The sequence below is a fragment of the Apteryx mantelli genome, chromosome 1 (genome assembly GCF_036417845.1).
Source record: "Apteryx mantelli isolate bAptMan1 chromosome 1, bAptMan1.hap1, whole genome shotgun sequence".
Classification (NCBI taxonomy): Eukaryota; Metazoa; Chordata; class Aves; order Apterygiformes; family Apterygidae; genus Apteryx; species Apteryx mantelli.
Genome location: NC_089978.1, coordinates 82,465,352 through 82,490,082, shown reverse-complemented (window position 1 = coordinate 82,490,082; position 24,731 = coordinate 82,465,352). Strand labels below are relative to the sequence as shown.

General features: G+C 38.9%; 1 protein-coding gene across 3 annotated transcripts in view; it reads right to left on the bottom strand.

Moving 5' to 3' along the window:
* Positions 1–24,731, bottom strand: part of SHROOM2 (shroom family member 2) — a 133,586-nt gene that overhangs the window by 49,198 nt on the left and 59,657 nt on the right. For all 3 annotated transcript variants that reach the window (XM_067296425.1, XM_067296431.1, XM_067296435.1), the window contains exon 3: positions 171–302. In XM_067296425.1, the coding sequence (XP_067152526.1) occupies positions 171–302 (132 nt within the window). The remainder of the gene's footprint in view (positions 1–170; positions 303–24,731) is intronic.

The following is a 24,731-nucleotide window of genomic DNA, read 5'->3' as shown; positions in this document are numbered from 1 at the left end:
TATGTCAAACTTCCAACGCTCCTCTTTTAAGTATTGAAAGGACAGGTAATAAGAAAGAAGCACAATAGAATGACTTTGCGTTCATGGTTTAAAAGACACTAACAGCATGACCTACATTATTATTGTCTTGCCGTTGGAGCTTAATGCATGTAACTTAAGCAGAGACTCACCTTGCATGATACCGTGAGTGCCATGAAGTGCAGGCATTGGTTGAAGCAAGGTGTGACGTGGCTGTCTCGGGTTGACTTTCTGTAAATTTGGTTGCGTGCCAGGAGTGAGGCCTGCAGGCTAGGTCATTTCTTCTGAAATGAGAGAGAGAGAGAGTGTATTGGTTTAATACAATTAATTTAGTAAGGTGACATGCAGCAAAAAAAACTATCATGGCACTAGTCAAATTAAACTTCGCGCAGTTAAGACTAGAGGCATTAACAACTTTAAATTACAGCAAACTGGTCCAATTTTCTACACGCATGCCAGTTTTGAAAAATACCACCATTCCTTTAAAATGCTTGAGATACAGTGAAACAAGACTATCCAAGGTTTGTGGCTGGGTGGATTTTGTCTCTCTCTCTCTCTCTTTATTTTTTTTATTTATTTTTTTTTAAGACAAGCAAACACAAATTTTTAAGTACCTGAAATGTATACAGAGCTTTAACAGTTCAAAGTACTAATGAGCTTTATGACTCTTTTACAACATGGCAACAGTAAATAAGGTTTTGGTAAGATTTTATACAGATATGTGCTATGGGAGGATGTGGAAAGAAAAGGAGCAAGTGCCTGGAGAAGGAACAAAGACATACATATTTCTTCCTACAAGTTAGGAAGCGTGATACAACTAAGAATTCTAACTCCAGTCAGGCTCTGCTTCAGCTCTTGAAATGTTTGGGACTTCAGGTAAGCAGGTTATTATTATTTTTTAAAAGAATACACCTCAAGAGTAGTTCAGCGAAACATCTAACTCCCTAAATACCTACTTGGATATCGGCTTCAAGCATACTTGCCCACATAATTGAAGAGATTGTTCCTAATGAATAAAATTGCAAGTTCTTCGCATCTTACAATCCATTCTGCAAAACCATTTTCAATTTCTCTGCCCCTTCCACCTGTTTAGGAATAACATAGCTTGCACTTACTTTGAAGGACTTACTGTTTGTAACGCCTCTCAACAATCTCATGAAATCAGTATATTCTTTTTCCCATATGTTATCTATGCATTCTGGAATTAATCTACTTCTATTTCAGCTAACAAATATCTAGCATAGGCCATTTGTCTAGGCTCTCTCAAAAGCCACGGGAATAAAGCAGGAGCTTCTTGAAGATAATTCATCCCACCCTTCTCCGGCTCATCCTAGGAGGAGTGTAAATTAAAAATTAGATTAGATATAAAGTGAGACAAATCCCAGTCTTTCAAGCCACAGTCTGAACTGAAAGCTTATAGGTCCTTGGTTCTTAAGTTATTTATGAACTTAGGTATTTATCAAGTTTTTCACAACAAGGTTAAGTAACCTAAGTTACCAAGTCATTCACAAAGCTGCGACAGTTTTCCCTACTTTCAATTTATAATCTAATGGCAGCTCTGTATTTTTTTTTTTTTTTTTTTTACTCATTCACCCTTTTTTAAGTTTGGGCTATCTGATAGCTGCTGGATTTAAAAAACAAAGCTAAAGCTCATTATAAACCAGTATTTTTAAAGCCGGTCAAATTTGACTATACTGCTTTTTGCAGTACATTTAGGAAGATCTGATGAATTCTTTCTAATTTCTTTTCCAAACTCCACAGGCAGGATTACAAAAGGACAATAATAATTCTACAGGGAAGCTGTAATTTCACTACGAAGTATAGCATCATTGCTGTCACTAAATAAAGAACTAATTGTTTCCATAAACAAAGCCTTCTCTTCCTAGCATGAGAAGAGAGAAAACAGCTAAGTATAGCATCACTATGCTCTTCCTCAGTAGGATATGAAATCGAAAAAGTGAGTGGAGAAGGCAAAACGCTCTCACTGCAAAGAAGTGCAAAAGAACCTGCTCAGCCATGGGATGCTCACCTCCAGACAGTCCATGCACTTCAAGGGCCCCAAACTTATATTGAAAAAAAGCAAACCATTGCTCCATTGCACAAAACATCACAGGTTGTTCTTATTCCACTGCTCATTCTAATGCTACTGTTATCAGCTAGGCAAATCATAAATACCTATTCAGGCAAATTCAATATACCTTCTAGGCATCAATTCAACAAAGATGTTTCTATATTACAAGACAGTTACTTTACTATCACGCACAACAAAGGAAAGACAAGACTAGACAAGTAGCACAATACAAGTGATGTCTGGAGTATGAGGAAATGAAGGTTAGGGAACAAGGACTTCTGCAATTCTTTGCTATGGGTTTGGCAAATGGTAGGCGGAATTCAATCAGTGAGAAGGAAAGGAAGGGATGCACTTGTAAAGCCAGTACTATACCTCATGGAACTTCTCAAGATCTTCATAAGATAGTTTCTCGCCCCATGAACATCATTTTCAGATGGCATTTTCTGTGCTACAATATCCACCACCACTTTCATCTTCCTGAGCAGCCAAGCAGAGGGAGGAACAGACTGGACTGAGTTGTGACAAGAGGCAAGACAGGTGGACGAGAACTTACAGGTTCTGTTTCACTTTTTGTTTATGTGGACATATATTTTTCAGAAGAAATTTTAGATATAATAAAATAGTTTCAACAGTCTAAAAACGCTAGTGGGATTCCTGGAGGGTGGAATCAAGTAGACACGTGTTTTCATTGAAGCCTGCAGCATGACTAAGAACTAAGTCACTATGCATGGTCAACAATTTTTTCCATTGGTTTATCAGTTTCTCATTTAGTATTACATTTACTATTTCTTGCACTTCAAGAAACAAATTTGCTATCATTAAGTGGTAGATAGCATGAAATAAGTTCCAAAACTCAGTACAAATGGTAAAAGATCTAAATAGAAAAGATTAAAAAAATTCAGAGACAGAAAATGTTGCAGGCAACTAAAGCTGCTGGAAGCAGAGCATTTATATTCTAATGTAATACCTCTGTATTAATTCTGAGTGACAGAATGAGACCATCTGAACCTACAATCCAGGAAACCTCTAGCGTTAATGGAAGCATTATTAAAAGCATGTCACTGAGAGTGTCTTTCTACCAGTGCTTTTACAAAAGCTGCTAGAAGAAAAAGCTGAGAAGCTTTGAAGATATGATACAAAGGGAAAAACAATTTCTATTGACTATAAGCAATGCATTAGAGTGGTCTCAACAACATATGCGTGCAAACAGTGTAGCAATAAAACAACCTTTCCAACTCAGATTTTCAGAACAAAATCTGTCCTTTTATAGTTACTGTTTGGAAGTCATTAAGAAAGATACTCTGAATTTCAGAGGCTACAGAGAAATATTTGATTAAGTCAAGATGAAAATTACAGATAATTGGTAAGTTTATTTTCAGTTCATTTTGAGAATGGACATGAATGGATTCTTGTCAGAATTAGCATGTCTCCTTAAATTTCAGGTGCCTGCATCAGAACTAAATCAAAGTTTGAAAATGAAAAGTAGACAGGAAATCAAATAAAACAATTGAATTACCTCAGCATAAAACAACAATGTCAATGAATGAGAGCTATTCGTTCAGTATTCAGATACATTCTAAATTAATGTAGGTAACGGGAAGACAAAAAGAACAACAGATACAATGTGTAGGTACATTAAGATAAAAGGGCCAACAGATATAACTACAGATTTGTGTATTCCCCCCACCCCCAACAGAATTTGTTTTATTCTCATCTACCAAACAGCTTGTTATACCTCTAGTATAGAGATTTTTGCATTTGGAGTCCCAAAGCAAAAGAAAAATGGAGTTCCAAGAACCGTGTCCAATAGAAAAGCAATCACTAGGATGTATTTTTCTGTTAATGTTTCATTCTATTCCTCTGCTGAATCAACAAAGATGGTAAAGCCTGACTGCTGGCTCACATATAACTAGAAGGCTGCAAATCTTTCAGTTTAAGTAGCAGCAGTTACACAAAGGAAGTTATGCAGTATTTCTGAGACAGAAAACTGGGCTTTTATTCCCCAGCTCTCAATCATCTAGTTACTGGCCTGTTCTTTAGTTCAAGGAAATGTTTTTAATAACAGCACTGCTGACATACTCCCAGAAACCACACTCTGGCCTAGCTCAGGGGAAAGCTTATGAACAGTTCCTATGGAGACTTTTCAGTTAAAACTCCAGAAAGGACACTCCACATAAAAATGAAGTATGAATCATAATGCTGATGCATTTAACTAATGCTGCCCAACTATCTTCCTTTTCAAAGGATAACTTCTGTTGTTTCATGTCCTTATTTTGACTGAAATTTACCAATTCATACAATTAATTTGCAAAATGGATGCAAAGAATTCTTAAAAATGGTTGAGCTAGTCTCAGGAAAAAAGCAAAACCCACCTTTCAGGTTAAAAAAAACAACACAAAACACCGCTACCTCCAGGTGTATGTGTACACTAATGGAAAGCGCTACAAACCTGTTATAAGAAGGTTTTAAAACTCCACATATACACAGATCAGTTTGTAGGTCAGCTATTTATCTACAGGTGCTTAAAAGGAAATTAGACACTGATATAATTAGCAAGCAAATGTTGAGTCAAATTCCGATTTTGTTACAGTGGATAATCTTGCTCAGTTTTGCTACAACATGGAGTTCAGCGAGAGCTTTCAGACGGAATTTCTCCCTCTGCTGGCTTCCAGGCATCAGTAACATTCTGCGTTACTTACTCTGAAGCAATCACAGCATTGGCCACTGGAGCATTATGCTACATCTCTCCCTATGAGCGTAACAGAAATGAAGCCCATGTAATTGCAGAGCGAGCAAATAAGTTCTTCAAAATGGAGGAATTTGGCTGCCATTCTTCTGAAATCAAATACAACTAATCTTCAGCTTTCCTATTCACTTACTTTTTTTAGTATTTCTTATGATAATGAATCCTTCCTTAGAGCACTCAAACGACATACTGTTCTTCTGTGATCCTAAAACAAATTATATTTATATATTCTTCTGGATTCGGCAACTCTCAAATGGCAGAATTCATTGTTCTGCTTCAAATTAGTAATAATAATATATAATTAGTGTTTATTAAGTCTCATCTAACCAAAAGTGGGTATTTGATGCCAATATTTACAAATACAATGCTTTTTCCTATTCATTTCTATCAGCTATATCAGGAAAAAAACCTGATTTTATTAAAAAAAAAAATTTGAATTTTTCTAATTTAAAAGGAAGGATAAGTCAGTGACTTCAGTCAGAACTGAACTGGATCCAAAAAGAACTGCTATATTCTTCAATATTGTCAAGTTTATAATTTTCTGAGTTAAAATTGTTGTAGTAATTAAAGATTAAAAAAAAAAAATTCAGTTTTCAGTCATTTACTCTAGTTTCTGCAGAACGTTTTGACTCCCAAAGCTGCAGACCACTGTTTCACAGTATAGCCAAGGTGTTCCACAGGAACAACTTCTCTGAAAACCCCAGAATCTGGGAACTACTAAATTTAATTAAATTGAACAGCCACTATCAAAATAAAATCCTTCTCCCTCCACTCACTAAGATGTGACCCAGACTTCTCTCTACTGAAGTGTCTCTCTACTGCTTTGTTTTTAGTATGAGCCCAACTCCACATTTTAATAGTTGTAGCAGGAGGTGCAAACTACTTGGGGTTAGTTATTTTAAATCTTGCTTATAACCAGAAATTTGCCCCAATTCCAGTGGAAGGTAGATGGCTCCAGGACTGCAGCAGCACTAATCTGCACACCAGGATGCAGTAGGAAAGCTCTGAATACGGAACATAGACAGGCTTCAGCACCAAGGTGAAAGGGTGAAAGCACATGTGCTTAAAGCACAACACACAGCCCGCTTGCGCTTTGAAACGAGAAACAAGCACGCTCTTGAACACGCTTTGGAAACACAGCCGCTGCACGTCCTTAACGGCGCTTCTCCCGAGGAGCCCTCAGATTGTTTCAAAGCTAAACAAACCAAATGATGGCCCAGCCATCTGTCCTGTGGGAAAAACTCTCATAAGGCTACCAGTTAGGAAGGGCATTGGCCCACGCCGGCTGCGCAAGCAGCTTGGAAGTAGCTGTCTCTCTGGGTACTCTTCAGCAATGCTCCCGCCCATCATTTCTTCTTTCATGCAGAGAAAATGTCAAGAATTTGTCATGACAGCACAACTTGTCCCCTTATGAATTCCAAACAGCTTCATATTTCCTAGTTTTCTTACCTCACCTCCTTTTAAAATAACATTCATGCATTGTGCTAGAAATACAAACTCTTTGATAACAACTTTTATAAATCTTTATGCCCCAGAAAAAGAAGGGCCTTCCAAAGCATGCCTCTCTTTTTTCAGTTCACCAATCTTGTGCTCAATGTATTAAAATACAGTAGATGAGAACATCTAATGCAATAAAGCATGTATGTAAAAAGCCACAGTAAATAAACTCTCAAATCACTCCTACAAGTCATGAAAAACACTATTCTGATTTTTTCCCAAGAAGTCAGAAGAAAAAAAAAGACCACTGAAAAATTACCATGAGGATACAGTTACATACAAGGGCCTCAAATAACTTAAGACATACCAGTATGTCCATATTTCCTCGCAAAAAAACCTCCATTTATTTTTCCCTGCAGATTGTGAAGACATCACCCACCTACCTTATCTGGAAGCTCACAACTAGAACAGGTTGATTTTTTGTTTCAACGGAAAATAATAGAAAATTGCTATCTGAACAAATCAAGTATTTGGGGAGAATGAGTGCTTGTTTGGTTAAAATGTCTTCTTTCTTTTTTCCCCCCACCCGCAATTCCCCCCCACAGACAACCAATATTCCTTTTTGTAGAGTATTTAAGTAATCCTTGTCCTCTGCAGACACTTGATACTTTTTCATTCAGACAACTATATAAACAGAATTCAAATTACTTCATATTACTTTAGTCACCACAGGCTGATCTATCTGCCAGGGTAATTTAAGAATGAAGCATCTACAATTTGGCAAAAGGGTAAGGGCCAGCCGCAAAGCTATTTAAGGAATGTGAGCAGGTTCTTACATCATCCTCAAAAACACATTTTCAATAATATATTTGTAAGTTATCCTCTTCTAGGTTCAAACAGTTGTTAATTATAAAGAAATGTTAGGATAAATGCTTTCATACAACTCTCTCCACCCCCGCCCCCTGCGATTTTTAGTGTTTTCCTAACTCCCTATATACCTGTCTATATCTTCATACGTAACAGAAAATGAAACAAGGGGAAAATATTGTTTTTAAAAGGAGGACAAAGCACACAGAACATGAGGTGAAGACTGCTATTGAAGCCATACCCTGACCCTGAACATAGTTTCTCTCCCATTTTATTTCTTCCTCTGTCTTCTCTGAAAATTAAAAAGGGGGGGGGGGGGACACATACACACACACACAAAAAGAAAATTTTCATGGCACAATCCCACACGAAGTTCCCCCCCCCCAATAAAAAACTCCCACTATGTACTTTAAAGGAAACAAAAAGTTCTTTTCTTTCACTATCTGTAATCCATAACAAATATGGATATTTCAGAGAGGTTTATTCCTAGCTTTTTGTTTTTGTATACATACATGTATAAGATCCTTTTGTTAGGTTTTTAAAAATCCAGAATATGCCTACAACTTCTCTCTCCAGGTTTTGATGGCTAGGCAACTTCAGCCATCTGTTGTGGGTCTTCCCCATGTACCTACCCCCCTGCTAAGAGCTATCCCACATTCCACTTCTAAATTTATCTCCTTGCTTTCCTTCTAGAGCATTACAGCTTGAACCACTTTGTTTGCTTTCTGTAAGGTTTTCCGCTGCCTTTCACATATGTTCAGGCCCGGATTCCTTTATTTTCCCCTCTGTCCTGAGCCTCCACTACAGTATTTTAAATGCTTTTTTTCAGTACACTTTCTCTGCCAGTCTTCATACCATCTACCCAGGAGAGCTTTACATTTTCTCTCAAAAAGGGATAGTAAATTTAGTCTTTGTTTGGGTGAGCCCTACAACAACTGCATAAATCCCTCTCAAAGCAAGTCAGTGGACATTGCTGTCTAAGGCAGAAACATCAGGGCTTGAAATTTCAAGATAACTGTGTGGAGATATCACACTCTCACTGTTAAAGAGACTACACTGAAAACATTTAGCAACTTTTTTTGTTGGGTTGTCACTTCTTTCTGGAGGCTGCTTTGTAGTTCTTCAGAATGCAAGCTTTTGCTTTTTCAAGGTTAAGCCTCCAGACTTCCAGCTGAAAATATTCCAATAAAGGAAGAGAAGGTAAAATAACAAAGAACTTGCAAAAACTCTAAATAATTGACAGCAGTGTGAAATGCCTGTTCACGGTAAGAAATAAACCTGAAAAACTATTGGTAAATATCAACATGCTAAGTATTTTAAGGCAATGCCTTTTAGCTGTCTGGAGAGCTTCATAAAACCAGTACATGTCCTCTCCTCTCTTTTAAATGCATTACCTAAATACAGGGAATGCCTGAATGGAACTTTATTTAGGATGAAAGTTTGCTGAAAGTTGTAACCTTAGGTATCTTATAAAGAGAAAATAGAAATGCTTTCGCATCATAACTGATCAAAAGCTGCTTACATGACGTTTTAAAAAACTCTAGTATGCCAGCTTAATAGCCTAGGAAAAGTGAATTTTAAAGATGAAGCTCTTAATATCAGAAATCTTCAACAGCAATGTCAATACCAGCTTCCCAGTTATGTACCACTTTCCAAAATAAAAACAGGAGGGCTGACATACATGAATGCAAATTACCACTGGCAACACCCAAGCCATACCAGGATTTCTGTTTCAAGATTCTGCTTCTCTCCATTAATAGTAGCACACAACCCATCTGTTTGTTAGAACAATCTCTTCTTGTGTATTAGCATCTTTTTCTTTCTATTCTTTTGGGAAAATTCCCTATGACACACTTTATTGGAATGGGACGAACCAATGATGAAAACTAATCAACCTGGTATATGAGAAAACTATTCTCTGACCTCAGACAGCTGAACCCTGCTGCCTGCATCCCCTTGTTTAGTGACAGCTGGATTAGCCGCAGGCAAAAAAAAACAGATATCCAAGACTATGCACGTAACATACACAGACACACAAATTGCAGCAGATGAACACGAAGGGAAGCAGTTGGGAGCCTCATGCAACACAGAAACCCATGTATGAAAATTAAAAATAATGACTGAAATTTTCATGCAAAGATAAAGAATCATTAACAGCATTGTCATCCTAACACAAATCTACTACTGCCATAACATACTCAATTTTTTTCAAAGTGTAACTGAATTTGACAAATGGATAAAATTAAATAAAAGTTGGGCTCCTAATCAACTTTGTGAACCCCTCTAGCTTAACATATAGTAAACTATTATTCTTTCTAGTTGAAATTCTTTGAAAACATATTACTGTATTTGAAGAAAATTGTCTTAATTAAGCAAAGATGTTAAGAAGTGAATAACCATGAAAAGATCAACAGCCTTGTCAATGCCACCCAAAGCCACCCAATTTCTAATCCCTAGCGATTACAGAAGCTCCTAGCATCAAGGTTTCCTATCCTCACCTTCAATGTTGGCAGCTCTTCACTCAACTCTACCATCTTGTTGGATTAAGAATCACCGGTGATTCTTTCTGGAGTGCCTCCTGCCTCAGTCTTTGCCTCTTTTCATCCCTCCAGTCACAGGACCAAACAGAGGCAGCCAGAAGCCACCTGCCTCTACCTGTTTGCAGTTAACTATTCCCACCTTCCCCTCTCTTCTCTAAGAACTTGGCAAGCTCTCGCTCTCTTTGCGGGTCATTTTCTACAGAGCCTTTTCCCAACCCCCTTCTTTTCTCTGATAGCCAGACGGGCTTTTTTGTGGCGGATCTACTGCAGTGCCAGAAGGAAAGTTGCAGCGATAGAACATGGTGCTGTATCAAGCTAAAACACGTAGGAAAATACTGAATATGTATTAAATCTAAGGTATCAGGCAAGTTAATTAGACTAGATTGAAGACATCAAGCAATGGCTGCTCAGTATTTTTTCAATGGATTAGATAAACTGCTTTCAAAATCTATTTATTTTAGGGACAATTTGTGAGCCTGTATTCAAATTAGGCTTCAGAGAACCTAAACTTCACCTTTCAAAAACTATGAAATTTCAGCCTATCCACATGCAAAAATCCCGCATTATCTACGAGCCAAGAATAATCAACACAGTACGTCTAACAAAAATAAAACCCACACACTGTGGGTGAATGTGTGTGCATGTTGACTGAGCTGCAATATGAATAAAACATGAGCAGCCATGAATCTGCCTTTGTCTTTAACTCACAGAATACAACAATGATGACAACACCACTTGCAATCAGAGAAACCATGGCAGAACAACTGAATACATGCCATATTTAAAGGGGCATATACAACTCAGCTGCAAACAAGAAAAAAATACAACTGACCCAGCAGTAGTCCGTCATGATTCTTCAAAAGCCATGTTGCCATGGATTCATTAGGACACTTATTTTACAACATAGCACCTAGTTAGGTAGGCAGCTTACTGAAAATTACATTTGAATTTTCAGGTCACAGCAAAGATTTAAGCTTCGTACATCACGTACACACAATAGACTTAGGACGATTTAATAAATTTTCAGCCAGTGGATGAGGAAGAGAGAGAGTGTGCACAAATGCACCTTCTCGATTTAAAAACAGGAAAATAAAAGACATCTTCAAGGGCATGAACAATTGTACTCCGTATAAATTTGGCAAATTTTGCTTTCTCAAGAAATGTGTAACCTGGGGTATAATGGAAAAAGAAGGAAATACTGTTTTTGCTTTCGAAATTCCTGCTGTTTAAAATCCATAACCTATTCTGAAACAGCACATCTTTATAAGGCCCTGGCATCAACTCTGTCAATAGATCTTTAACCAATTATTTTCTTTTGGACAACAATTCATATATGGCTGCACATTTGCAATATATAACCCATGGTCATTTCCTCCCGACACACTCCATTGCCCTCTGCCTTTCCCAAAGCAGGCTGCCTTGCGAGTTCCTCCCCATTCCCCAATCTCCCAGCTTCACCAGTGGAGAATAAGGATTCCCTCGTTCTCTGGTCCCACATTCTCTATTTCCCACTATGTTCCGAGGCACAGAAGGTGTTGCATCTTGTCTCCACCTCACTATTCCTTATTTATAACTCTTTGAAAGGTAACAATTGTCACAGGACACAGTGATGACAAGTACATTGCTTTTTTTCACTTCTACAGTGCCTTTATGAATTGTGAAGGTTAGCTACTCAGTCTAACATCATGTAATAGCGGACAGTATCAGTCACCTCAAAGTCTGAGAGAACAAAATATATTTCTTCCTAATCCTCAAAATGTAGCAGTTCATATTCTATCATTTATGAAATTACAAGTACAAAAAATGTTTTGTTCCACCAAAATCCACAGGACGTTTCATAAGTATACAGTCATATCGTCAAACAAAACATGCTTCTCAAAAATCCCAGATTCTCTTAGCTCCCTCTGATCAAATCCATCCAATCCTGATTTACTCTGCTGTATCCTACACCGGCAATTGAGCTTTCTCCACCCTGTAGGTCTCAGAATCAGTATCTTGAGCTCTACAAAATCTTTTACTCAACAACTCTGGATTCATAACACTGTAAATATAAATTTCCAAGCATAAAAATAAACCCCAACACCTGTCCTTCTTTCAAGTGGGAATTATTTATCCAACTCTGAAACTGTGTTTCTCCTTAACTGCTCTAGGGTCTTAAAATTTGAACTAAGGTAATGGGTGCAAATAATTCATTTTAAAAAGGCCAACAGCAGCTTGTCACATGTTTTTTCTTCTTGTGCTCCAGTCTATTTTTTTCCAGATTCTCTGTTTGGGGAAGCTAGCTGGTATGTTCCCCTGAAATACAGAAGCTACAGATGCAGAACCATTAGGTCCTAACTGCAAGCCATCTTGAGTACCAATATCACATTGTATATTTCCTAACCTGAAACTGGTGCAAACTGACCACAAAACTGCTTCTATTTTCTTCAGAAAATGATTACTATCCCTTCTTATCAGTCCTGAGGCTGTAATATCCAGATCACCACCATACTAAAAGGAGAAACTTCTGCATACTGACATCACAAGGTGAACAGTGCCATCCCAGGGTCTAAATACAGCTCAGTTTCCCATTTCTTTAACTACTCCATCAGTATTCTAACTCAATCCTCCAAATATTTCCAAGTCAAAGCTACTGTTAAATTCTGGCTTTTCCACAGGTATTCTGAAACCTTTTCAAGCACTGTACCATGCTTCCCTTTTTCAAAGGCAACAGAAGAAATGACTCTGGCTCAGCCAAAACTAAGAGAAGGAATACAGAAAACAGTACCAGCTAACAGGACCAGTAAGGGAATTTATGAAGAATGACAAACCTGCAGCCTCATTCAGAAGCCTCACTTCCATACCCAAAGCCTTTTCTAAACCTCTGCTGAAACCATGCTGGTAATGGTGGCATCGTAATCCAGATGATAATGCAACCTCAACTGTATATCACAGACATTAGGTGGTAAAATTGTTCACAAAACAGAATGGCTAATTCAGAGGTATTGCAGGAATGGTATTTGATGAAATAAACATTTAGAATAATACCACAGTTTCCATTACCAATGATACAATCTTTTAAGCCAGAAAACTAACTGAAGTAAGAAGTAAAACTAACTCAACAGGCCCACAGGAAGTATTTTTGCTCATCTGTTTAAGAGCCTGCATTTGTTATGTGTTCACATATTGCTTCTCAACTGATTCTCGCAACACTTGAGATTCTCAAACTAAATCTTTAATCTTCCAGCTAAAAATACTGGCCACATCACACAGCATCCAAGACCGACTTAGCCCAGCTTAGCCATAACTGAGACGAAAGATGAGTGCAGTACTGTAGAAAATAATTACAACATTTTCACAATAATAAAGAACCAAGTAAGTTTTTATGCAGAAACTATGAATCCCTCAAGACATCTCTTGGCCTCAGAAGGATAACAGTGATTTAAGAGGAAAAAGGAAACAATTTTTTGAGACAAGTTTTAAGAACTGTCACACTAAAAATATCTGTAACTTATTTTAGAATAATTTGTGCTTTAAATTTCTTTCACACCTTTTTGCAGCTGCCTTTTTAAAAGGAAGCAATTTTCTTCTCTCTTGTCTAAGATATTGCAAACCTTAATATGTATCAACAGGCAGAATTACTTGCTAGTGAGACTGAGTGAAAGGTGAGTCACTTCTGGACTACATATACACGTATATGTAAAAATCTGTAGTATATTCACACTTCCACCAAATGAGATACTTGCAGACAGCTATACAACTATAAATCACTGTATGTGACATACGGCACGTTTTAAAAAAGGATTTTTACTGTCATAACTATTTTCAGATTAAAACAGACATTAGACCTAAGTTTTGGCACATTACAGAGCTCATAATTTGGGCATGAAATCTCAGCCGCCTTAACATGTTGGAAACCTGAGGCATAAGGTGGTTATAGTTGCACAATAATTTCTGAGGTAATGTCACCCTTCTTACCTCCCAGTGGTAGCTCAGATTTCAGGTGGGAAAGCTAATTGTTCAATTCCAAGTTATATCCCCTTCTTAATCTCCAACTGACGACTTCAGCAGTAACAGTTTTATAACAAGAAGCTGCACAGTATGATTTGACACACCGATGCATTAATCTACAATTTCTTCATTGGCAAAGGGCCGATATTTTACTACAACTTCTTGGAACATGAGCTCCTCCTATGTCCATATTACTCTGGGCCCAATTTCTTCAGCATTTTGTGTAGAAACCCTTTGTCAAGATGGAGGGGATCTGCATGGGCAGATAAGACTTTGTCATTGCTGTCACCTCTGTCAACTGGAGCTCGTTTCAGCCTGCTGGGTTGCGGATTTGTGCCTTTCCCTGCGAATGACGAGGCCACTTGCCCTTCCATCCCTAGAGGGGAGATGGGGGTTGCTGTGTATCAGGCAAATGAGGTTGGCCCTTCTACTAAGACTGGCTCTATGTCCTGCTTCACCTCCTGCCATTTTATTCTATCAGAAATAGGTCTAGACCCCAACTTCAACCCTCTCTGCTACAAGACAGTGTGGATAAGGACACAGTGGTTAGGCAAGAATAAGATGAGGCTGATGATCACAAGAACTAGAATGGATAAGAATGCCCTTTTTTTTCCCCCATCGTCTCCTTCATGGATAAGTATCTGGGCCAACCAAAGACTGTGATGCTCTCTCCTGTTTCTCTAGCTGAGAAGGGACAAGCAGCTGTGCCTGGAGAAGATGGGTCCCTTTGCTCTCTGCACACACTGCTGTATTTACAGGATGCACAAACTTGTTGCTGTGTTCATCGCCTGCCCCAGCCTTCCTCCCTCAGTCATACAAACACACACAGAAACAGCGGGATGTGTCTGAATCCTGGAAATAGAGAGCTTAATTCCTTCAGTCCTCTCAGTAACTTGATACCTTTCCAGAAATACAGACACAAATTACACGACTGACATTTCACAAACAGGAAATACAATAATCACGAAGGTATCAAACTGGTGACACGTCTGTTAAAACTTCATCCACTACAGCCCCCTCACCTACTGTCCCAGAATAACAATAGTCAACGCAGAAAAATCATTCTTACCTGAGCCACCCCTGGGATTCAGACCCCTCCGGAAGCAGCTCTGAGAGCTGTCAGTCTGAACTGCTGGTCTAGATGAAGAACCAATGTGAGTCCAACCACACTATAAACACACTCAAGTCTTCAGTAAATTTACCCTAATTAGAAAATAAAAATCCTACTTAGCCTATTAACTGTGGCAATACTGTTTCCTTTGATTTGGATGCTCTAAGAACACGTATAGACCTTATTTTGAGCAGATGTATGGCTGCCTTAAAACATATAAAACCCATTAAGAGTTGGAAGTTCAAAAGTGACCAGACAATTCCTATTTCTGGGATCCCAAGAGCAGAATTGATATTGTTTAGTGGGAAATATTCTTTTAGGCTTTCAGAGGCTCATTTTTCAGAAGATGAGTGTGCCAAGATATGCACCCCATATTTAACATCAGCAGACTTGAAAGCTGGGTTCAGTGACTTCACAACAAAATAAAATCTGTTTTCCAAGTAAGATTGAAAACAGAAATTACTTCACAGCAATAACAACCCAAATCTTCAATATATTATTCTTCTTTCACACCACCTCACACAAACCCTTCAGATCTCAATCCTTTAGTCATGCTAATTATCACTAAGAGTAAGTTTTATAAGAGAGTCAACCTGGCAAAAATAAAACTAAAAAGACCACGCTGAAACATCTGTTTGGACACAGAGTAGATCAAGTCAGAAACTACCTCAATGATTTTCCACAGCCAGATCAGTATCAGATGGCTGATAAAATACAGGAGGGGGGGAGTTCTGACTAATACTGATAAATAATTACTCCTACTGCTAAGCTTGTTTTTTGAAATCCAGCGACAAGCACTCTCAGCATCCTTCCAGAGAGACTGAGTAGTTTAATAACTGACTTCATTCTGTGCACCTCTACCTTCAGAAAAAAAAGGTATGGATTCTGATGCAAAAGTATCTATGGATAATCTCACAATAAATAACCATACTATATTCACATGAAAAATTGTGACATCATTATTTTAAAATCTGAAATAGGGAATATGACTTTCTCTCAATGAATTCTCAGCTGTTTCCATTGTTTGTACTACAGTTATTCTCCTTCAGCTGGGAAACAAAATTGAGCTGTAATAAGGGCATAAGGATGGTACAGAGTACAGAGCTCCTCCAGGGAAATATGAGACAGTCTTAAAGAATAGAAAAGATGTCTTTAATGTATAGAAAAAACAATTACTGAAGAAGGAGACAAACTGAATAGTACATATGCTCTCCAAGTGATTAATCAGTCTAATATTATACAGCTTTATTCAGAGTTCAGGGATGTCAGCAGAAAAATGCAACGTGTTACATACAAAGACTCTCTACTTTGAATTGCTTTATTATAAAACACTAGTAACAACCATGGAGGTTGAACATAATGCTTCTGGGATCTTTCCCCACAAATACAATGAGCAATTCCTATCCAAGAAACTCATACTGAAGGGAGGCTCCATTAACCTCATTAGATTAAGGATTTCTCTAATGGAGCTGTCTGCTCTATCTGGTCAGCACTAAGCAGATACAGACAGAAACCATACCCTGCATCCATGTTCTGGCACCCCACCTTCACAGCATATGTTCTAAAAGAGCAGCAAGCAGGGACTGTTTTGGCAGTGAGGGAAAAAAAAAAATCCTTCTGCCAAATATATTATTTATTCCACCACTCTTCCCAAAACGGCAGATGACATGCATATTTAAACAATGTTTTTTTCAGTTTTGCTCAGTACTCCATGTACCTCTCCTCAAAAAAAAAATAAAAAAATCCCTTCTTTAGATTTACAGGAAGAAACAGAAATAATCTTCGTCTCACACAATTTATCAGAGTACTAGTTTCCTCTTTTACTGTTCTGTAAAAATCCCTGTGAATCCTTGGGTAACCTCTTGACTTGAGCTGCACATGTTGGAAACAGCTCACAGTGCGGGAAACTTTCTCCATTGAATTTTCTTATTACACCAATAAAAGCTAGAGACTGAAAAAACTCTCAGACCTTAACACTAAGTTTCACTAACAGACTAACTCTGCCACTCAGTTTGTCCTGATGATAAGCACCTGCACGCTGGCATTAAGAGACCAGTCCAAGAAAACTAGTCACAGGCCTCTGAAAAAGTAGCGACTGCAAATTGCTGTCTGTCAGGGGGCTTTAATCAGCAACACAAAGCACACTGAAGCCGGGTCTGTGAGAAAAACCAGGAAGCAAACAGGCAAACAAACAACAAAATATTCTGCTGTTCTCTAATTCACTGCTCCTGCTCTACACCTGTTGATTTCACTTCGACAACTCTAACAATTTTAATTCAATACGTTCAAAAAAAGCCCAGACAAAACTGCACCACTTTTCTACAGCCAGGTTAAGGACATACAGGAAGCCTAGAGAAGTGCCTCCCAAGAAGCATCCCTGTAGACTGCGCGCGACCACGCACCATTGCGGGGCGAAGCTCCTGAAGTTAATCTGAGCGCTTCTTGTCTCTCCGACAAGCCGGCAGAAGCCTTGCTGGCGCCAGGCCCTGGGCGCCCACCGCCCAGCAGCGCCCCAGCACAGAGGTGCCGGCTGGCCCACCAACACCTGGCCGCAGCAGTGCCTCCCACCAGGGCCCAGCACGGCTCCCAGCCGGCACCCGGTGCTCCGTGGCGCTGCTGCCAGGGGGCTGCCCTGTGCCCGGGATGAACTGTGGAGCTCCTTCCTTGGGGGGAGGGCGAGAGAGGGGATGCCCAGGGCTGAATTATGGAAAAAGGGCTGCAGGGCGGACGCGACAGGCGCGCTTGAGCTTACGGCCTCCATGGTGGTGGCACAAGTGACATACCAGCGACGCACAGCTCGATCGTGTCCCTGGGCGAAAGCGTGCCACGCTCCAGCACTGGAGACCGAAACCCCTGCAGCCCTCCGCACAAAGGCCATCCGCCTCCCGGGCTAATCTGCGCCTCTGTGCAAGCTTAGGGGATATAATTAGATTCACAAAGAAGTCTTACTGCTGCGCCACGCTAAGAGGCCCTAGCTGTTTTGATTAGTCATACTCGTGACTCCGCTGAACAATTCCTCCTCAATATTGCCTGCAGAGCCAGGCAGAGAAAAGCTGACTAAAGCCTGAAAAATTAAATCAGGGGCCTGCTCTTGGAGGAGGGGAAGGGAGTTTTTTTTTTTTTTTTTTTTTAAATTTAGAGTGCCATTTGAAATGGCACGTGGAAAATATATCTAGATTTTGCTCTTGAAACTATTTTTTTTAATTGTTCCATCCTTTCCTTTTACAATCTGCTGAGTAAACACATGAGCTCATGATCCAATTTGAGACACGGTATTGTAAAGAAGCTAATGTCATCTATGAGATTAAAAAAATATTCAAGGAGCAAAACTAAAAAGAAAAAAAAATCTCCAGAACATCTGGGCTTCTTAAGATTTAATAGGCTTTCAATAGCATTTGGGAATTACAGATGTTTTTCCTGTATACCTTTCTTTACATTAAAACAAATGAACCAACTAACTTATCTTCTCATGGAGCAGCACTTCCCCAAAAGAGAGCTAGCCTGTGACATCCCTAGAAATTATTAACAACCTCAGTGCTCAGAAAGGCATCAGAAATCATCTTTGCCTGCGAAGAGAAGTGACAGTTATGTCCTCCCATCCTCCAAGGAGACTTGGCTTTATAAATTCCAGGGATTTTCAAAGGACAATTTATTTCACTAATCTTTTGGAAAAGACGAGCTTTGTTCCATACTCACACTGTTACTCCCCTGCCACTGGCCAGACTCCTACACGTAAACTTGTTATGGCTGCTGACCACTGTCATACCTGTGGTTGTAAAGGATACAGTAACAGGTTGCACAGGCTTTATTTGGAATAAACGAGTTCTCCTGTACCGTTAAGGAGCAACCCAGTCCCAGGACAGTCTGAGCACAGCTTCTTCTCTCCTTTTGTGCTGGAGTTGCTTTTTCCAGCAGGTACAGAGAAGGTCTGGATCACAGGCTCTACCACTTGACATGGGCTGTGAGTGCTTGCTATAGAGCCTCAAACAATCACTACAATAATCTGGAGGCAGAAGCAAACAAAGCCTTGGATCATCCTTGTATCAGGTTTTTGGCCTGTGACACAACATACGGAAACACTCAGCAAGCTGTTACATCCGGATTACTTTCTTACGCAGTGTTAATGGACAAACAGTCAATGAATATTTGTCTTATGATGCTTTTGCACTGGAGGTTTTAGATGCTTTGTGACCATCTTCAACAAAATATCAGGCATAAAAACAGCCTGTAAAGCTGTATTCTTCCCGAGCTGAAAATGTAAGCGTAACATAGAATAACATACTTAAATTAGTGTTAAATCCCACCCCTTAAAAGGATAGGAAAACTACCATCTCATTTTAGAAAATGACAAAACAACAGAAACACAACAGTATGGTCAAAACTAGAATATATGTTCAGCAACACACAGAATTACAACTGGGTTGCACCATACTTCGCCAATGTTGGGGGTAGACAATTAGAGGGGGGGATTGTACGACATGAGCACACACTCTGACAATTTTAAAATATGTATGACAATCGCCAGGAGAATGGTTAGTACATACCTTTCGTATCAAGAACTAAACAGGTTGGGTATTGAAAAGTCCCACATAAACCAGGAGAGAGTAGCTGTGTGTTTTAAAACAAGAAATACATTATTCACCTGTCAATGTGTGCATCTTCTGTGGAGTATTATTTTCTGGATGAAGATTTGTTTTCTTTTTCAGTTCAATATTAAGCAAGCAAAGAAAGTAGAAAAAAAAAATCACCTTAACTATAGAAACTAATTAGGTCAGATAAGAGAACTATTTTACCAGTGTTACGATGAGCATTTCTCCCTCCCTTCCTGAGCCCTGCCAAGGATATACCTCTCTGTCAGTCTCAATCATTTGCAGGAGATCACTTTCAGCAACATTTTCAATTCAAAACTAAATTTGAAGAGAGTCTCAAGAGTCTTAAGTCACCTGAGTAAGCACTTCTAATGAAAATTCTGGATTTTAGAGTAAAGTGGCTTCATTATGATTTTTTTTTTGTATGCCCAAACCATATCATGAAAATTAAAATGAAGCACTTTAACTCAATCCAAGTTTTCTTTTTCTAATTCATAACTGTTTGAGGGTGTTTTTTGTTTTTTTTAAGTTTTTACTTTTTGTCCCAATTCGGGATGGTGAAAATCTCTGTAATTCTTGAGGAACAGGCTATAGCAGTTCCTAGCCAGCTGTAACAGTTGCATGAATCTTCATGGTGATAATATATTTATATTGACAATCCTGCAGCACATGAACCTTTTCATTAAAATTACATGATCTATTACTGTATCCAAAAAAAAATATATATATATATAGTGGACCTAAGGTGTACTTTCCTTCTGCCCCTCAAATACCAGTTGACTACTTCTTTCCCTTTATTCCCCTTAATCTCTTCCGATTTTCTTCATCTGTTCTCCTTTAAGCTAATGGACAAGGACAGGACTTCTCTGGTATCACTACGGCTACATGGCAGCACCACAGTTTTTCATGCTCTCTTTGAACCTGAAATGCCAGAGAATGGCAAAATGTGGATTGTGCAATGACTGCTGATTTGAATCTAGTAATACCCGGCTATAAGAGGGAGAGAAACTTCCTTCTAGCATACTGGAATGTGGGCTGAGACCAGATTTTTCCTTAGGCTCATTGACCCATCACGCAAAACACACAACAAATGTATGTTTTTACTGGCTCTGTGCAATTACACAGCAGACTGGTTGCCACAAGAAATTTACCTCGCCGCCACTTCCTTACCAATTGACTGACCCACATCCTGTGCATGAAAAATGCACTGCTTTCCACAGATCAAAGGAGGATGCGCTTATAATTGCAAAGGAAATGCTGCAAGTACCATGGATTTACATAAATCTCCAAACTTCAGGAAGGAGAAGGAGGCTGACAAAAGGACAAAAGGTGGTCTTATTTTATGCAGGCATATTTTCATTTTAATAAGATATCTAGTTAACATAACATATGGCAGCATTAAACAATTACAAGGAAGTTCTACAGTTCCACTGTGTGAACTTGCTCGAAGTTAGATGAGGTATGGTTAAAACGTTCCCAGCCAAACTGCAACATTTTATCCCCCCAAAACTGACTGCACATGATATAAAGGTGAAGGCATTAAGTTCTCACAGATGTTAAAGCTATCATGAGTTGGTTTTGCAAGTAATATGAATAAAGAGAATGTAGCATGAGCCATTATTTATCCACATCAACACTCACACATACACATTCAGACCTGAGAAAGGAAGACTTTTCTTTGATGGGTTATTTTTCTAACAGTGTTTCTAAAAGATTATAAAAACATGTAGTTATCATCGTGTGAATGAGGATGCAAAGTCCAGCTGACAAATACTATTCTATACTTAGTGATTATTCAGCAAAACAGAGATGTACCATCAAGTGGAGACAAGGGTTCCCCTCACTCACCTTAAAATTTCCAGCAACTCTGCCTAATAGAAGAATAAATTACACAGTGTGAGTACTATTGGATCTACCATTTGAAAAGTTAACTGTGTTAGAATTACCTAGGTACAGCAGTAAAAGAGGAAAATAAGTAAAAAAGCAAATATCTCCATAATTTTAAAGAAAACTTGAACCTCAAAATGTAGCTGGCTAATAGAATTTTTAATTTGGCTTTCAGAAGCTTTTTTCTGTTTTAATCTGCAATCAGATACTGATGAGCTGTCCAACTAGACCAGAGCCAGAAAAGCAAATAAATAAAGCAAGCTCCATTGTAATTTGACTCTAAAAAAGTACTAGGCATGGCACAGCACACCATTTGCTGGAAAACAACTGTAAATAATCACTCACAGTAATCAATATGAAAGCATTTCTAGAAGATTAGTTTAAAATTTAAAAAGATTCCTGAAAGTACAGGGATTATTATTGTGTTAATTTTACACTTGGGATGCAAAGATCAAAAAAGCTGGGGTGACCAGACAAATGACGTGCACAGGAACTTCATTAAATCAAACATTAGAGACATTTAAGTCCAGGATTTTAAGCAAAAAACCCCTCTCACTCCCTTATCTCAAGGATAAACCTGCCTCTCTCCAAGACAATGCAACTTAGTAAATATCATAAATCATTTCTCTAGTTGCTGTTGCGTTACAGTATAGAAGGGAATGGAGCCTATAGCCCATTTCACACACTAGTATTAATTCAGACATGCTCAGAAAGCTATGACACCAGATTTATAATTATGACAGTACTGAGTCTAACCATTAAGAAATTTAACTTCTGACTAATACCTCTTCTTTTCTTAAAAAAGATAAACTGTAGATCCCAGCATAGAGTTGCATGCCATGATCCGAGTTTCCAGAAGGCCTTACTTTCTTATTAAAATAATTGAACACTGTATAAGAACCTTTTAGCTTGAAAACAGAACTGGTCAAGAGCCACCTCTCCCTTCTCCCTTCCCATTCCCAGAATTAGAAAATAGTGATTCAGGGTGAATAACTTTTACGACAACATATTCATCAGTTTCACTGGGAAAGGTTTCTCAGAAGTTTGGGGGGGGGGGGTTTCCACTTTTTTTAAAAATACCTAGGTTATAGAAAGTGATCTCCTCACTACTGAAAACACAGAAATAAAAAAGCAGTTTCTGCATTCTAATCCATTATTAAAGTTGTCAGTTCCAGGCTCTCCTCTACCTGACTCAGGATGGCACTTTGAACTTCAGTTCCCACTAAGTTTCTTGGCTATCCTTGCTCAGGGATACAGTTTTTCATCAAAAACATGAAGATGAAAAATGGTCAAAAACCTGAATGCTCAGTATGCTTGCCCTCTTGGGAGACTTTCTGGGAGACACATTTTAGACATTTTTCTTTAGGCTGACCTTCCTGCATCAATATAAAGAAACATTACCCTATTTAATCTAGGAAAGCTTCTCCAAAAGAGACTGTGTGTTCCAAGGCAGAAATCTTGACTTCCAGATGTATTTTTCAAATCCCTTTTCAGTCATGTAATGAAAATCATAGCCACAAGAGAGCGCTAACAGCAAAGAATTAAATCATAGGGGAAAACTCTGGACTTGCAGCCATTGGGAATTTTTTAAAAAAATGCATCTATTGAGATGAGGCAGTCTTATTTCCACGTTTAAGAGAAGCCCTCAGACATTTAATTGCTATAGCTGTGATCTTCAGAAGTCAGGAGAGATTCTGGGTGTCTCAGGTTTTGAGCAATGACTTTGAGACTTCCATTACTTTTTCTCTTTGTTTTCAAAGGGACATTACTCAGCAGTTTTTGGATACTGGGCACCTTTAAAAAGACTCATTCAAAAACTGAGACACCTGAAATTAAAAGGTTGTTTTTTGATATCACCATATGTTTTTTTGGATGTTTCTAATTCACTAAAACCTAATGAGGGAAACATCAAAACTGTATTTCTGCTTTTCACTGTTTACTTTTGCTCTCTACGCTTACTGCATTGAATACCTACCTGTCTCTTACTCCCTTTTTAGTAAAGTTTCCAAGAAAAGTGTTGATAGCTTCAAAGAAAGAAAAAAAGGGGGGGGGAGGGGAAGGAAAGGAAGCAGCCTATTTTTCTGGAAGCAGCTAATGGAACTGCAGCATTTTCCATGCAAGACAGAGTAGGAGTTCCTTATCCCTAAAAAAGGAACTGATCTGAAATTTGAAAACAGAAAAATAAAAATATAACCACAGGCTTAATTTATGGACTTCCATGGCTGCAGGGGGAGGGAATCTAAAAGATACACAGGAAGTTTCTTTTTTGTTAAAAAAAAAAAAAAAGGGCGCTCAGAAATAAAATTTAACAAAGCAACCTATTATTGTTCAGATGTTTTAAAATGGCAAACTGAACCAGTACTTTAATAGAAATGTTACCGATAGATTTCTAAGATGCAGATACCTGTCCAGAGCCCTAAAATTCCAGCTAAGATACATACCGTACCTTAAATGCCTATCCTCTCGTACCAGAACGTACACAAAGGTTTACACAGTCACCTTTGCCTGCTCCCCCACGGCAGCCAGACCCGTGCAGTCTGCAGCGCTGCTTTTTGCCCTCCCCTCCCACGTGTGGGGGTGGCCAGCTGGCCTGACCCGCAGGCTCACAGTCGCCCTGTGTCTGCAAATGGAACCACGGAGCAAAGAGCAGCCCCGCACTGCAGCTAACAGGGCCTCTTTGAAAAGGGGCCGTGCTGCAAAGCCTATTACCTTGCTGCAGCGCAGCCACTCCTTCCCTGCCCCATGACCTAGGAAGTTGTGCATTACATGTGAAGACGCTGAAGAGACCTGCAAAGTCCTCTGCTTTTCTTTCAAACTGCGAAAACAAATGAACGCAAATAAATTAGCAAGTCTTAGTCTCTTAAAGATAATGGGATTTCAGCCACTAAATCAGGATTTCGCCATCATGATTTGCTCCATTTTTCCTTGCACCTCAGCCCAACTGTACAGCCTTGAGCAGGATAGGGCAGTAATTTCATTTATAAATAACATATGTACTGTCAACGATGAGGTATTAAGTTATATGAGGTATTAAATCATCTATCTTCCTGCCTGCTAAACTCACAATAGACTACCATGATAAAACTTTCATATTCTGGAACTGGTTTTCCTAACTCTGCCTCAGGGAACTAGACAGGCACATCTGGATGTCTGAGATAAAAGTGTGTAATAAGTTACATAAATACTTCATCCTTGTCCTTGCTTCGTTTGTATTCCGCTACCTTTAATGGCTAGGCAGAGCTATATTCCTACTGAAAACTGAATTTCCTTATAAACCACATTCCACGTACTGGTGTTTCTACACAGATGTGGTGCATTCACATACTGATTTCAGCTGTGATCTACCTAAGCATGGCCAAAGTGACCCAAAACTGGGAGCAGAGAAGGAGAGGTCCTTCAGTCCTGGGACATTTCAGGAGACAGCAAGTCCAGCCTTAGCTTGCCTTACACCTGGTTTAAAACACTGTAGCCACAT